At 48.7% G+C, this 13,421-nt stretch overlaps 1 protein-coding gene across 1 annotated transcript in view; it reads right to left on the bottom strand.

The window, feature by feature from the left end:
- Positions 1-2,017: 2,017 nt before the first annotated feature.
- zfpm2b (zinc finger protein, FOG family member 2b) overlaps positions 2,018-13,421 on the bottom strand; it is a 66,371-nt gene continuing 54,967 nt past the window's right edge. Inside the window, exons 6-8 of the mRNA XM_023827570.2 lie at positions 6,497-6,703; positions 5,563-5,805; positions 2,018-5,323 (exon numbers count right to left, since the gene is read on the bottom strand). Of these exons, the coding sequence (XP_023683338.1) occupies positions 2,901-5,323; positions 5,563-5,805; positions 6,497-6,703 (2,873 nt within the window). The 3' untranslated portion in view covers positions 2,018-2,900. The remainder of the gene's footprint in view (positions 5,324-5,562; positions 5,806-6,496; positions 6,704-13,421) is intronic.

Raw genomic sequence — 13,421 nt, forward strand, 5'->3', positions numbered from 1 at the left:
CCTCAGAACCTCTAACCATGATGTAGAGGCGTCACGTGGCTCTCCACTCCCACAGACATCATTATTTTTACTAGCAAACACATCACAATAGACAGATCGCTTAATACTGAGGATGAAAGCACTCATCAGTGATAAGTGAATCCAGCGTTCTCAAGCAACTTTTTTTTTTTTTTTTGGGGGGGGGGGAGGTTGTGAGTCTGTATTAGGGCAATAAAAAAGCCCTGGGGGTCCTACTGCCACCTCGCACTGCTGGGGTTCAAGCTTCGAATCTTGTGAAGTTTGCACATTCTCCTCGTGTTGTGTAATAAGCACACGTGACTTAATTTGATGTTGAGACCAGCGTTACACTATGCAACACGATCAACAGTGCGAAACCAGAGAAATCTGTTTGACCAGACCTTCATTGCTTAAAATGTTTCATTAATTTAATAATCGTGTCTCTCAAAGCACTGTCCATAACGACACAACGGGTTTTAGATGTGGAATGTTAACAGGGAGATTAGAGCAAATGTTTTGGGTAAGGCCTTTACCCTGAATGCAAGTAATACTTATAAGAACATTATAAGTGCGCTTGGTTTGCAGGGCTTTGGCCAATGAGCTCCCCCGCAGCACTGATGAAGCCTGGATCTCCATCTGTAGTGGCCACGCCCACATCAGCGGCGAACGACAGCACTACGAGCGACGCAACCCTGTGTCATTCATGAATTAACTGTCCAGTCAGAGAATGTGATGTGAATAATGCATGTTCTCAGAAATACCTTTATTAATTTCTGCTTTCTTTAATGAAGGATTTTTAAAGTCTGTGTTCATCTAGTATACGTAAAAGGGAACAGTCTTCGGCTGCCACCTAGTGGTCACAGGTAGCACAGTCATTTTAAATACCTACATACACGCAATGTATTCAGACACTGATTTCCTTAATCTCGAAACCTCTCAGCATAAGCAAATAAAATATTTGTTCACATCTATACATATATATTTTTATATTATTACATGTGTATATATTTGATATAACATTGTATTCAATATAAAATAGAGAATATATATATAATAAGCATATCTGTTGCAGAAAAACAAAACCTTTTCAGGGCAGAAATTTAATACAGATATAACTGATTAATGCGGTTTTATACTGTTGAAATGGAAAAGAGCATCTCTTAGAATGAGATAAAAAAATTACTCACACAAGTTTTGGTGTGTTCTGCTGTTAGTATCAGTGACCTTGATGGTCTTAAGACTCTGGAAGTATAATAAAATTAAATAAAATGTGTGACAGTGACTTGAATTAACAGGGAGAAAGTTCCCTCCGCCAAGTCAGAGAATTGGGAGCAAATTAATGGAGAAGCCAGCCGGCTTTAACTAATCCAGCCAGAAAGTCAGAGTGTAGAAAGGCCTGCAGCCTAAATTCATTTAATCACTTCCTTAATTTGAGCCTTTTCACTTCACTGAAATAAAATTTGGTTTTGAAATGGGGTGGACGCTCTTGTGGACACGGTGACTCACTGCCATCTTTATCTGCTAATTCATCCCACTGCTCCCCATCCTCCCTCACCTGCTACTGTAAATTCCCAGGGTCATGGATGACATCCCATAATCCCCTCTCCTAGGCCGAAACCGGGGCAGTGATGTCATTGCCAAGGACACAGTTTCCCTTCAGTCGCCCCTAGGTTCATTTCAGCTTTTGACAACCAAGGGAGCCGTTCTTGAAGTTCATTTTATTAGCAACGATTCATTTCTTAACTTGATATTTATGATTCTAAATATAAGCTTTGAAATTTGAGATTCTTGGGCATGATGATTGCAGAGACCACAAACCTTCTTATCCTTTTCAATCCTCTGTAGATATTCTGTGAACATTTTGACCGTATAAACCCACAACTCCACAGCATTCTGCAACATCAAAGTTACAGTCCAACACATTTTCATTGTAAAGTTGACCCTGTGTTCACATACACATGGCAAATAAATCGACACTTGAAACTTATGCTACTCCGGAAAATGAAAACACAGCACACCATTGACCTGAGGACTGAAGTTTAATCATGACATCACAACCAAATTAAAATGTCCAACAATTCTGAAGTATTATTCCTTCCATTTACATGCATAGCAATGATATTTCAACAAAGATTTTCCTTCGTATTTGGGGAATTGGAATGACTCAGTGTCGTTCAGTCCCTCCCAAGCCCTGAACCACAACGTAGCAATTCATCGTGAAAATTTGAATAAAATTAATGTTCCCCCAACTCCTGCCCCCGCCGAGTGCTTAGGTAATACTGTCTCTATTGTTTGTTTGAAGCACGGCTCTAAAAAATTTAGCTAACAGGAATTCACATACTGTACAAGTGTGTAGCTGTTTGCATAAAAACAGACTCCTCTGAGTTAATGAACAGGGACAGGAACAAACATTCACAGTACATACATACATACATACATACAGGCCAGCTGACTGGTAACAGATGGGCCAGTGTTTGATTTGCTCCATCAATAGAGGCCTGGGAAAATAGGAATTCAATTCAAATATTACTTCAGCATATATAAAAATCAGAAGAGGACAGGGAAACAGCAAACTGGTCTGTACAAGTGCTAATTTCATCTAAATGCATCTCATTCTGTGTGCCTAATCGAACCTATATTACAATGTAAACAATGTTAACTGCACAAGAACATTACAAACGGTTATGATACAGACTCCATCCTGCTTTAAATTAGGATCACTACATCGATTGATTGGTACTTGTTTTCTTTTAAATAAATAAATGCGGAAGTGCCATCTATGTTACAGGATTTTCCCAGTGCCGTGCATTAAGTCTTAAGACAGGTTTCTGTTGATTGTCCATCAGCAGCAAACGGGACAGAGGTGCAGCCCGTTGGGGGGTGGGGTGGGGGGGGGGCATGATTTACTTCACGTGTTCTGCTGGCCGTGATGAGCAGTAGAACTTCTTATGCGTGATGAAGTTTGACAGGCTGTTGAACTGAATGTTACAGAGGTGACAGTACTTCCCTCCTCCGCCGCCAGCGGATGCCGTGCTGTTCGGCGTTTTCGGGGACGTCTTCTCCGTCCGCGTCTTCCGCGAGGGCGAGCTCTCCGTGTCCGTGGGGGTCTCGGACGTCCAAGAGGGAGAGCAGCGGCTGTCCGTGGCTTGGGAGTCATCGGGCTGGTCCTCGTTTGGCGAGGCGGCATCCTCCAGCTTCGTGCTGCCGTTGACGCTTGCGGCTGTGTCTCTGCTCTTGGGTAGCAGGGACAGCGGCTCCTCTCCGGGGTGGGCGAAGCCGTTGGGGGCCGGCTGCTCCTTCCCTCCCTCGCTCCCTTCGTTGGGACTCTGCTTCTGCTCTTTCGGCTCACCCGCCCCGACCAGAGTCCCATTGATGTAGTCAGTGGGTTTAACGCCATAAAATGGGGAGATTCTCTCCGGTGTGTTGGCTTTCTTGGTTTCTCGGGGATAGAAGCAATGGGGCAGGAATAAGTTTTTGCCGTCGTCTTTAGCGTGAAGTAGCTGGAGATCAGCAGGGGTCTGGAGCCCTGACAGGGTCCCTAAATTGGAGTGAAAGAAGGTGCCGTTTTGGGAGAGCAGTCGTCCACTTGTGGTTTTATCACACTTTGCGGGGCTCTTGCTGAAGATATTGTCAAAACCACTGCTTCCATTTTTCACATCTGGAAACATCGCCTTATCCAACCCACTAATGTCATCAGGCTGTACAGATGTGACAGGGCAGAAATTCTGCTTGTGAGCAAGGTAGCTCTCTACTTTGTTAAAACTAATCTTACACACTGTGCATTCGTGATAGTCTAAGAGTCTCTTGGGGGAGCTGCCTGTTTTCTCCAGACACTTTTTGCTGAGATCTATGGGAGTGTCTGTTTCCTGCTGGTTGACTGTGTTGCACTTGGATGCAAGAACCAGTTTTGTGAGAGAAGCTTCCAGATGTTTTGGGACCATTCCTGGGAACATGTTGCATCGTGGGTAAAACCGTTCACCGAGATTGTCTATCACCTCTTGGGAGGTGCAGGGGTTTCCCAAAGCGGGCAGGCCCAACAGACCAGAGTGAGCCCCAGGAGGCTTGGAGTCTTGATCGGGGGGGCTGAGCTCAGTCATCTTCCTCCGCTTGCGTGACCTCATGGTCCTCGGCACGGGCGGCACCTTGCTTGCGCAAGCCCGCTTCGTAGGCGGGTCGTGTCGAGTGGCACAGTAGTACTGCTTGTGGACCATGTAGGTTTCATGGCGGCTGAAGGTGATCTTACAGGCCTCGCACGTCGTCCTCGAAGGGTCGTTTTCGTTCTCCACCAGGGAGGGGTTCGGACTCCTCAAGTCTGTCTGCTGGCTGTTCGGACTGTCTTCAGCCCCGGGGGGTGTGGAGGCCTTTTTCAGTTGCCCTGAGAATTCCTTTTCAGGCACTTTGCTGCCGGCACTGATCAGGTCCAACACGGAGGCGTTCAGACAGGCTGATTGCATCAGGTGGCCGTCAGATTCGGATGGGTGGCCAGGGCCCATCTTGCTGTTTGGGCTCAGTGTCTCCACCGCCTTGTCTGGGACACTGGAATAGTCATGCGACTTTGTTAACTGCTGCCAACGACTGTTGCAGTAATGTTTTTTGTGGACCAGGTAATTGTCCAGATTGTTGAAAGTGATATTGCACTCGAAGCACGTGGCTCCTTTGGGCATCAGGGGGCTGTAGACCATCGGCGGGTAGCTGTTCCTCCCATGCCGTAACCTCCGGTGTACCAGCTCCGACATCTTTGCCAAGATCTCTGAGGCCTGTGGCGCCATGGAAAGGTCTTGCGAAAACGCAAACTGGGAGAGGAAAGGCCCCATGGGGAATGTGGGCCCCATGTTGGGCTGGACCGGCGAGGAGGCCAGCCGAGGGCTTGAGGGCTCTGATTTGATCCGGGTGTAGGAAAAGCTCGCCTTGCTGCCTGTGCCTGCGTCCCCCTTTGAGCCGGAGATCGCGGCCTTCTTCTCGGGCCTCTCCAGCTCGGCGCCGGCCCCCGCGTCCTCATTCTGTACGCTCCTGGGACTCTGGAGGGCGTCGTGCTTGCCCGCCGGCTCGGCGCCCGCCTGCTTCTGGCTCTCCTCGCGGGAGCCGGGGGAGTGCTGGCCCTCGCTCCCCCCGTGAAGCTTGGCTGCGCCGAGCCGGTGCGCGTCCTGATGCTGCAGGAACTCCCCGTGGTTCTGGAAGCTGATATGGCAGTGGGAGCAGCGGAAGGCCGCCTGCGACAGGTGAGAGAGGATGTGGTGCTGGAGAGCGACGGCAGAGTCCGCGGTGTATCTACAGATTGTGCATCTTAGGGTGGTGCCAAGGGGGGCCGGCTCATCCAGTTTGACACCTGTGAACAAATGAAAGATGGGTTTATTTTTCAGTTCAAGATTATATATACGAGTAAAGAGCTCTTGATTTATGGTGGAATAGTCCCCATAGTGCTGCATAAATGTGCAAAAACACAGGGTATATAAAGAACTAAAATCAGTTTTATATAACCGCATGTCACAACTTTTTAAGAGTAACTTGGTTAGATGGACAGTGTAAGATGCAGGTCTGAGGGTCGTCTTTCAGACTGTCTCTCACCGCTGTGTGTGGACAGGTGCATCTCCAGGGCCTGAGTCCCCGAACACCTCTTGTTGCATTGTGGGAAGGGGCAGATGTTAGCCACGTTAGCCATGCTAGCCACATGGAGCGGGCTGCCCTCCCCCTCCCCGGCTGCTCCCGCACCCTCCCTCTGCCGGCCGCTGCAGTAGTACATCAGGTGAGCCTGCAGGTTCCTCTCGCTCCGATACCAGATGCCACACGCCTTGCAAGGGAAGATGTCCTCTGTGGGGTCAGGGGTCAAAGGGCACAGTGTCACGGCACAGCCATGGTGTCGAATTAGCAAGCAGAAAGAGACGTAGCCAAGCCCATAAAGGTGTTGCTAAGCTCGAGCACGGTTAAGAATTCTCTGCGATTAAGTGAATCCTAAACCTACAATTATCCAGCAGTTTGAGCATAACCCCTCCCCCCACCCCCCACCCCCACCAAAAGCCTGGAATCGCTGTTATTAAGTAATTTACCAAATCCCAAAATCTACTGAGCTTTCAGTTGCTGTGTAAACGGGCTGCTGTTACATTCTGAGATTACGCGACCTGGCAGAGTGAGGAGTTTACGGTTGGGTGACGATCCTAATAAGGCAGTATCTTAACAGGCCGGTCCAGTCTGTCATGTGGCACCATGTAAAGCCTGTAGTGGGAGCTGTGGGAGCACTGCGCTGCTTTTAATACTTTCCAAATGGACCAAAAGGAGCTGGTGTACAGCAATGCGTGGGCTGGAGACACGCGCGTAATACGGCAGGCCACCTGAGTGACATACGTCTCATATATCCAGCTCTGTTTCTGGGTAACGGAAGTCCTTTAAGTACCAAAAGTGACCCAGAGTGGGATGACCTCAGCTTCCGGCCTTTTCCGCTGAACTGAGATGCGATCCCGAGAGACCCGGAGATGCGAGGAAAGGGTTAAGGAAATGTGCTCACTGTTGACGACGGCGGTGGGCAGGATTGACGCCATGGCGGCCTGCTGTGGCAGGAGCTGTATGGAGTCCAGCAAGCGCGCCGGGTACATCCCCTCCGCTGGGGGCACCTGGCTCACCGCTCGGACCTGGGAGTCCAGATCCACGGCGAAAGCCACCACGTCGTCACCCGGAACCACGGGCTTGGTGGTCGTGCACCAAAGCTGTCCACCTGGCAACATGAGGGTGGAGGGAAAAAAAAAACCTTTTTTTCTGCTGTTTGTTTGCAGCTTTCAGAGTAAAAACTATCATGGGATAAACATGTAAACACTGAATAAGAGCCCGAGATGAATGCCGCACGAAATGAACGACGACGGTGGAAAATTCCAGAGACCCACTTAAGACTGAAACCCCGTCCTGACTGTGTCGTACTGTGGGGTGTTTTCCGTGGTTTCAAGCTTTTATTGTTGACGTGAATTACCATGTTTTAAACAAAACCACGCAGATTGCAAGGGCAAGGTCACCCACTTTGAACAAATGTTTATTATCCAGAGTACAAAACAGTGATCATATACACAGATATGTAATAATAATAATAATAATAATAATAATAATAATAATATTCTGCAGTGTTGGATGTTCAGTTTTACGCCCTCTTCTTCTGGGTGTAAGGAAAGGCTGCTAGATTTCACGACTGCCTTCCCATTTCTAGGTGTATTTTAGGACGCTCCTTGGTTCACACTAGCTGTTGCTCTTTATCATCTCAGAGCTTGGCTTCCCTGATTTCCGAGGCTGCCGTGCATTCACACGTGCTCTGCGGCCGCCCGGCCGCTCGCGTCGGATTCACACCGAGCTTCCTTTGTGCGCCAGCCAGCGATTCGGGGACGGCGCTGCCATTGTGCGGCCCGGAGCTGCGGAGCACCTGATAAACGCAGGGAGGATGGCGGCCTGCTCCTAAAACAAAGGAGGAATTAAGGAGAATAATAAGAGGAGACTGGGGCCCGGGCACTTGCAGGAAGCCATCAGCGCAGCACCCCGCGCACGGCCCTGGTAATTAAACACCGCTCCTCCTCCCTGCGTTACCGCAATAAAAAATTCATCACACGAGGCCTCAGTGGGGCTTACGTCCTTTGGCACTGGTGATGAATGCTTATTTAAAATGCACTTGTACAGAAATTTAAGAAACCACCTGAAAAATGCACTAAAATATGTGGTAAAAAGGCATTTGCCCAGAACTCTCTCTCAGAGAAGCATAAGGTGATTCTCAAATTAAAACTGAGGGAAAAAAGTCCCCCCCCCCCCACAGCTAAATAAGCTGGCTGGGTCAATACTCCGGGAACAGAGACTGTCAGAGTTCCTGCGTCAGTGTGTAAACACCACACGTGCGTAGGGTTATGCACGTTTACGTACACCAGCCGGCGACCTGACCATCGGTCTGGGGGGCACAGGAGAGGTGGATCCCACTCATCGAAAAGGGAAGCGAAGAACATGGCCGGCTTCTTCGTGTTACATTTAATCCAGAACGTTTCCTCGCGTTAAAAGGCAATTAAAGTCACCGGCACCCAGTCCCCGTCCCGGAATTATTTTCCCGCTGGCTGTTTCCCAGCAGATAAACACCCACACAAACACATTACTTTGCTGAGGTATGACATTAAGAGCACAGGAAAAAAACCACCGTAAACAAAATGCGTGTTTGCTCGTCGCTCGGGCTGTGAGCCGCAAACATTTGGATCATCGATGGGTTTCTGACTCACTGGAGTCAAAGTGAAAAATCCAGCTTCAGATTCCAAACCCCAACATCAAACATGAACATGAAGTAGCTGGAGGTCACCATGACGACCCCAGAGAATCAGGGCAGTCGGCAGCTTCCAGCCCCTTGGAGCACGCCTCACTGCTTAGGCTCCGCCTTTCAGGCCTATGTTACAACAGCTTAGGCTCCGCCTTTCAGGCCTATGTTACAACAGCTTAGGCTCCGCCTTTCAGGCCTATGTTACATGCCTCACGTTTTACACACAGATTGATCCTTTTTAATAGCTCCTGCTCCTGTACAGACAGCATCAATACAGAATGACTGCACACTGCCCCTGAAATCCACTCGGAGTGACTGGCTCGCCTTGTCCCCGGACCATCTGAAACCACTAGATGTCACTCTTTCCACGTATAAGGAGACCAGCAGCAGTTTCTGGAAGAGTAGCGTCTGTCAGCAGGCCTGCACGAAGCCGCAAAGTGATGGTGACCTCGTACTGCTGTGTCACATGTCGCACGGCGTGTCACACGTAAACCAGATCTCCGCTGAGAGTTCTATGAGTCATATACAGACTGAATTACGCCACAAAATTAAATGTTCAGTATTTCACATGGCTATGCACATGTCTGTCCCTCAGTCTATAAGAATGAAGTGTTTTTGGTGTTTTTCAGCTATGGGCAGCCAGTGCTTGAAGCTGCGCAATCAATTCGCTGTATTTTTGGGATGGGAGCGCAGTAACAACCACCCCCTCCCCAGTTCCCTATATTTCCCTTCCCATAATCCTCCAGAAGTTGCTAAAAGGCTTCCTGTCCAAAACCCTCTTTGTTCCAGTCAGACTGGAAAGCAGAATGACTAAAGTATAGACCTCTTGTATACGGTCACAGGCCACATATATGTTAGTCAGACCAGACAGCAGGACAACCAAACCATATACCCGCTGTACACATTCCCAGGCCAATGCATGTCAGCCAGACCAGAAAACACGATGACCAAACCGTGTATTCACTGCATATGATCACAGGTTACATGCGTGTCAGCCACACTGGAAAACAGAGTGACCAAACCGTGTACCCGCTGAATATGGTCGCATGCCACACGCATATCAACCGGACTGGAAAGAAAGACGACTGAACTGTGTACCCACTGTCCAAGGTCACATGTCTGACAACTGAACCGGAAAGCAAGACAACCATCATACATCACACGTGTGCGAAGCAGATCAGCCTCCTGAAGCATGCATGACGCCGCTGTTTCTGAAAGGCCCCGTCAGTAGGGGGACTCGGGCCTCTCAGCTAAGATTGGCGGTCCCTCTACGGCTCTGTTTGGGACCACCTGGTGGAAAGGCTTCGCTTGATGCCGTTCTGTTGTGCTGGCAAACATGGGATCTGCCCAAGGTGTCGCCGTGCGGCCATCTGGACATGGCATCTGTCTCCCTGCCGATCGCGAGGGTTTCGCATTTGATCGCACAGCCCAGGCTGGGAGATCGCGGTTGCCGGGCTGAGCCGGAGAATGGCCGGCGGGACGGTGGCGGCATCGTGGACGGGGGTGCGGTCTGGACACTCCCAACGACGAGCTTCCTCACAAGGAGGGAATTAGGCGCCACCTGCACCACATCACCTTACACTGCGACATTTCCCATAATTCTGAGTATCTGCAGATCCTTATGCACCACACAGACGGATCGCACGGCTCAAACCATCTGCCATTATTGTTACTGTCCCTCTAAAGTGACGGCGACAATGACAATAAGAGCCGCTCGATGCTCCAGCTCACGGCTTCGCTCATTTGGTCCCTCATACTCACGAATAAGCGGTTTTTGGCATAATGTCAGACATGCATCTGATAACTATGCTACTTATTTATATGAGGTGCAAAGTGATCACTTTGGATTTATCGTGTCTAACCCATGTCAGGGCGACGGACAGCCTGGGATGGGAAACAGTTCATCAGTAATCATGGTATCCTGCTTTCAGCCTCCCTTTAATTATATGTGAATCCAGTCCTGATTCAGGACAGCTTTCACTAATTGCCAAATTGCATTATGGGATGGAGAAGTGAATGAACACCATGTAGGGGCTAATAAAGGCAGGCGACAGTAACTATATAAAAACTACATGCTTGCTACATTATCATTATTATTATTGGTATTATAATTATTATTATTGAAGGAATGAAGAAGAAGTACAATATGCTGGAAAATGGATGAGTTATTAGCCTCAGATTTACAAAGTCTCAATAATCATGTTTTTTTTCCAACAGTGACAATTTTGCAGTTTTGAAGATGGTTCGAAATAAAACCATTAATACACTTGTCTCAACCTTTGTCTGATGTTCTAACTGCAACTTAGAAGTGCTATTAATAAATAAGGAAAAAATGAAAAAGCAAAGACTAAAATTGCTTCAGTTCCCCTCACTTTCTTGCTGGGGTCTCCCGTTCTCCTGACGGACGCTAAAAGCTTATATCGCTCACATAAAACGGAATCGGGCTCTAAACTGCGGCTGACATGTGGCAGCTTTATCGCAGGCCGTGTGGGCCTGTACGCCGTCCGTCTCCGTGTGACTGTCGCCGATGCCGGGGGCCCCTGAGCGCCCCCACTGCACCAGCCCTAGCGCTCACACCTCAGCGTCGGCTGAGATCCGGCAGCGTCTCTCTCACCGTCTCGCGGCTGGCGTCTGCGTAGCCCGTATGCCACACCGAAGGCTCATTAGCATCATAAAGAGTGTCTGAATGGGGAAGTCAGCGCATTGAGCCTCAAACACACTAAAACACACTTTCATTTAACAGCTTTCAGAGCCGGTACCTCAGAAATCTGCTATTAATGAGACAAAAATCATAATGCTCAGAATTACAAACATAACAAATGGATAAGAACTCGCCATGTATCTGCCTTTCATAAGCAGCATATACAGTACTATATACACTGGGTATGACGAAACAATGCTCTTAAACATAGAAAATATAGGGCTGCCAGCTGTCACACATCTGATATCACACGCTTTCAGACTCTCACGCTCACACAAGAAATCTTGGGGCAATTTATGTTATTCTATTATAATCCTAAAATACATTAAAAGTGTTTGGGTAGTTTGCAAAACCTACAGACAATTTACAAGGTAATGAAACTCTTACATACATCTAAACATGTTTGCATGTGTGTGCAGACGTCTTTCAAATTGAAAATCTCACTACAGCCAGGCAGCCAAAATTGGCAACCCTGAATATATATATATATACACACACATACACACACACACACACACACACCGATCTGTAGCAGGGGAAAAGAAGAAATCAGAAGACAGCTGCATGTGAACGTGTCACACCAGTGTGAAAGTCAAACTTGTCTTGTCAGTTACTGGTTTGACTGGCAGGTCACTCTGCTGCCTGAACTAAGCCGCTTCGGTTTGTGTTTTCAGGCACCCTGAGGGCCACCTCTGGTGACAGACCCCTGGCCTGTGGATATAAACCCCCAGAATGCACCACTCACACACACACACTGACGAACGGCCCGACACTCTTCTGGCGTGGATGACGACTGGCATCGCTGTGCCTTTAATCTCCACAGATGAAATCCCAAGTAAAAGTTTTAATCCCGCGATTCACCCCTTCTTCAGAGGTACCTGTAATTGACCCCCCGCCGCCAGCAGACGCCCAGGCAAGGCTCAATTTCCCTTGAAAATGATGAGGAACCGCAAAGGGCCCAGCGTGACGATATGAGACTGACACCAACTTCCTGTCCTCCACCCGAACTCCGCCCTTAATGAGAACCGCCATCGCTCCCAACTCAAGGATCCCAACGTTCCCTATGATGGAGACGGCTGTTTATTAATACTGGATTTAGATGTTTGTGTGCAGAATGTTATCAGCTAAAGACACCATACAACCTGTAGTTCGGCCCTGATGGGGTAGCTGGAGTCCTCATTAGCAGAACGCATTTAATCCAGAAGTTTCTTATCAAATGTCACACCTGCATCTCTAAATGGCATTTTCACATTCATTGGCATGTGTTTGGGAGACGCGGCTGCAAGGTGCTCGGAGGAGATTAAGAAGAAGAGAGCACGGCCTTATTTTATCACTTAGCGGGTCTGGACTCCGTCCAAGGGGGTTTTGTCTTGTCGTTGTAATTAGAATGCCTTTTAAGTGATAACAGCTGCACAGAAATATGAATATGTAGCCACCGCACCCCCCACCCTCCCAAATTAATTGTTGACTGCTGATTTCGGTGGATTACAATCAGCTTCAGAAGTTTAATGAAAGACCGGAAAGTAGGCAGAACATTCACTTCAGGAATCCCGTGTTTGTTCACGTTCCCCAATGCTCCCCCCTCCCTCCACAAAATGAACGTGAGCAAGACACAGAGAGGACACCACCACCACCCCCCCCCCCCACCAACCCCGGCTTGGGGGCAGGGCGGAGAGGGCCCTCTCAGCATCCTCCCGCACAGCTGCAGGACCACCTACATCCATGTCACAGGTGTGCAGTATGTAATTACCGTGACCTCACAGTGACATCATAGCACCTGGCTTCACGGTGGGACTGCATCCAGGACTGATGGAGAAAGACAATCTGGACAATATCTTCCCGGCTCCGACAGTCCCTAACTATTCAGTAACTACCGTAAAAAGAACAACAACAGCGACAGCAGTTTCCAGAACACCCTGCCTTGTGCCTCACACCCCCGTTTGCCCCATATACATTGTACGTTAAACATAAACAAATACCGGCTTCCATTGTTTTGCAGTTTAAAAATAGGATCGTTCCGCTGCTGATTTTGAAGAGCATTTTTGCGCACCCGCTAAGTTACCGACCAGAACCTAAGTAAGTACCCGAGAGGCATCGACCCCGTGTCCCTCCCTCGAACCCGGACGTGGGGGCCCCTTATCCGCCACTCTCCTGTCAGCTCCCCAAACCCACACCAGTCCCTGCACTTCCAGCATGAGCTTATTTCACATCTTTAAAAAAGTAGGCCGTCGTTCACAGTTCCGAAAAGCTTCGGCCTCTTTATCCTCCTCCCCAAGACGGGCAATTTATTTTTATTCTTCAGAGGCGGGAAACACCACGCAACAGTTTCCGTGTCCACTGGGTGCCTTTTGTACGCGCCTGGACACCATGACAAATACAACTCAGACAAAGGGAGCCTCGCGTTCCTGAAGGCAGAGCGACTCCGGCCGCCGTTATCCGAGATCTCCGCCCAGCCTCACG

This window comes from Paramormyrops kingsleyae, chromosome 23 (assembly GCF_048594095.1).
Source record: "Paramormyrops kingsleyae isolate MSU_618 chromosome 23, PKINGS_0.4, whole genome shotgun sequence".
NCBI lineage: Eukaryota > Metazoa > Chordata > Actinopteri > Osteoglossiformes > Mormyridae > Paramormyrops > Paramormyrops kingsleyae.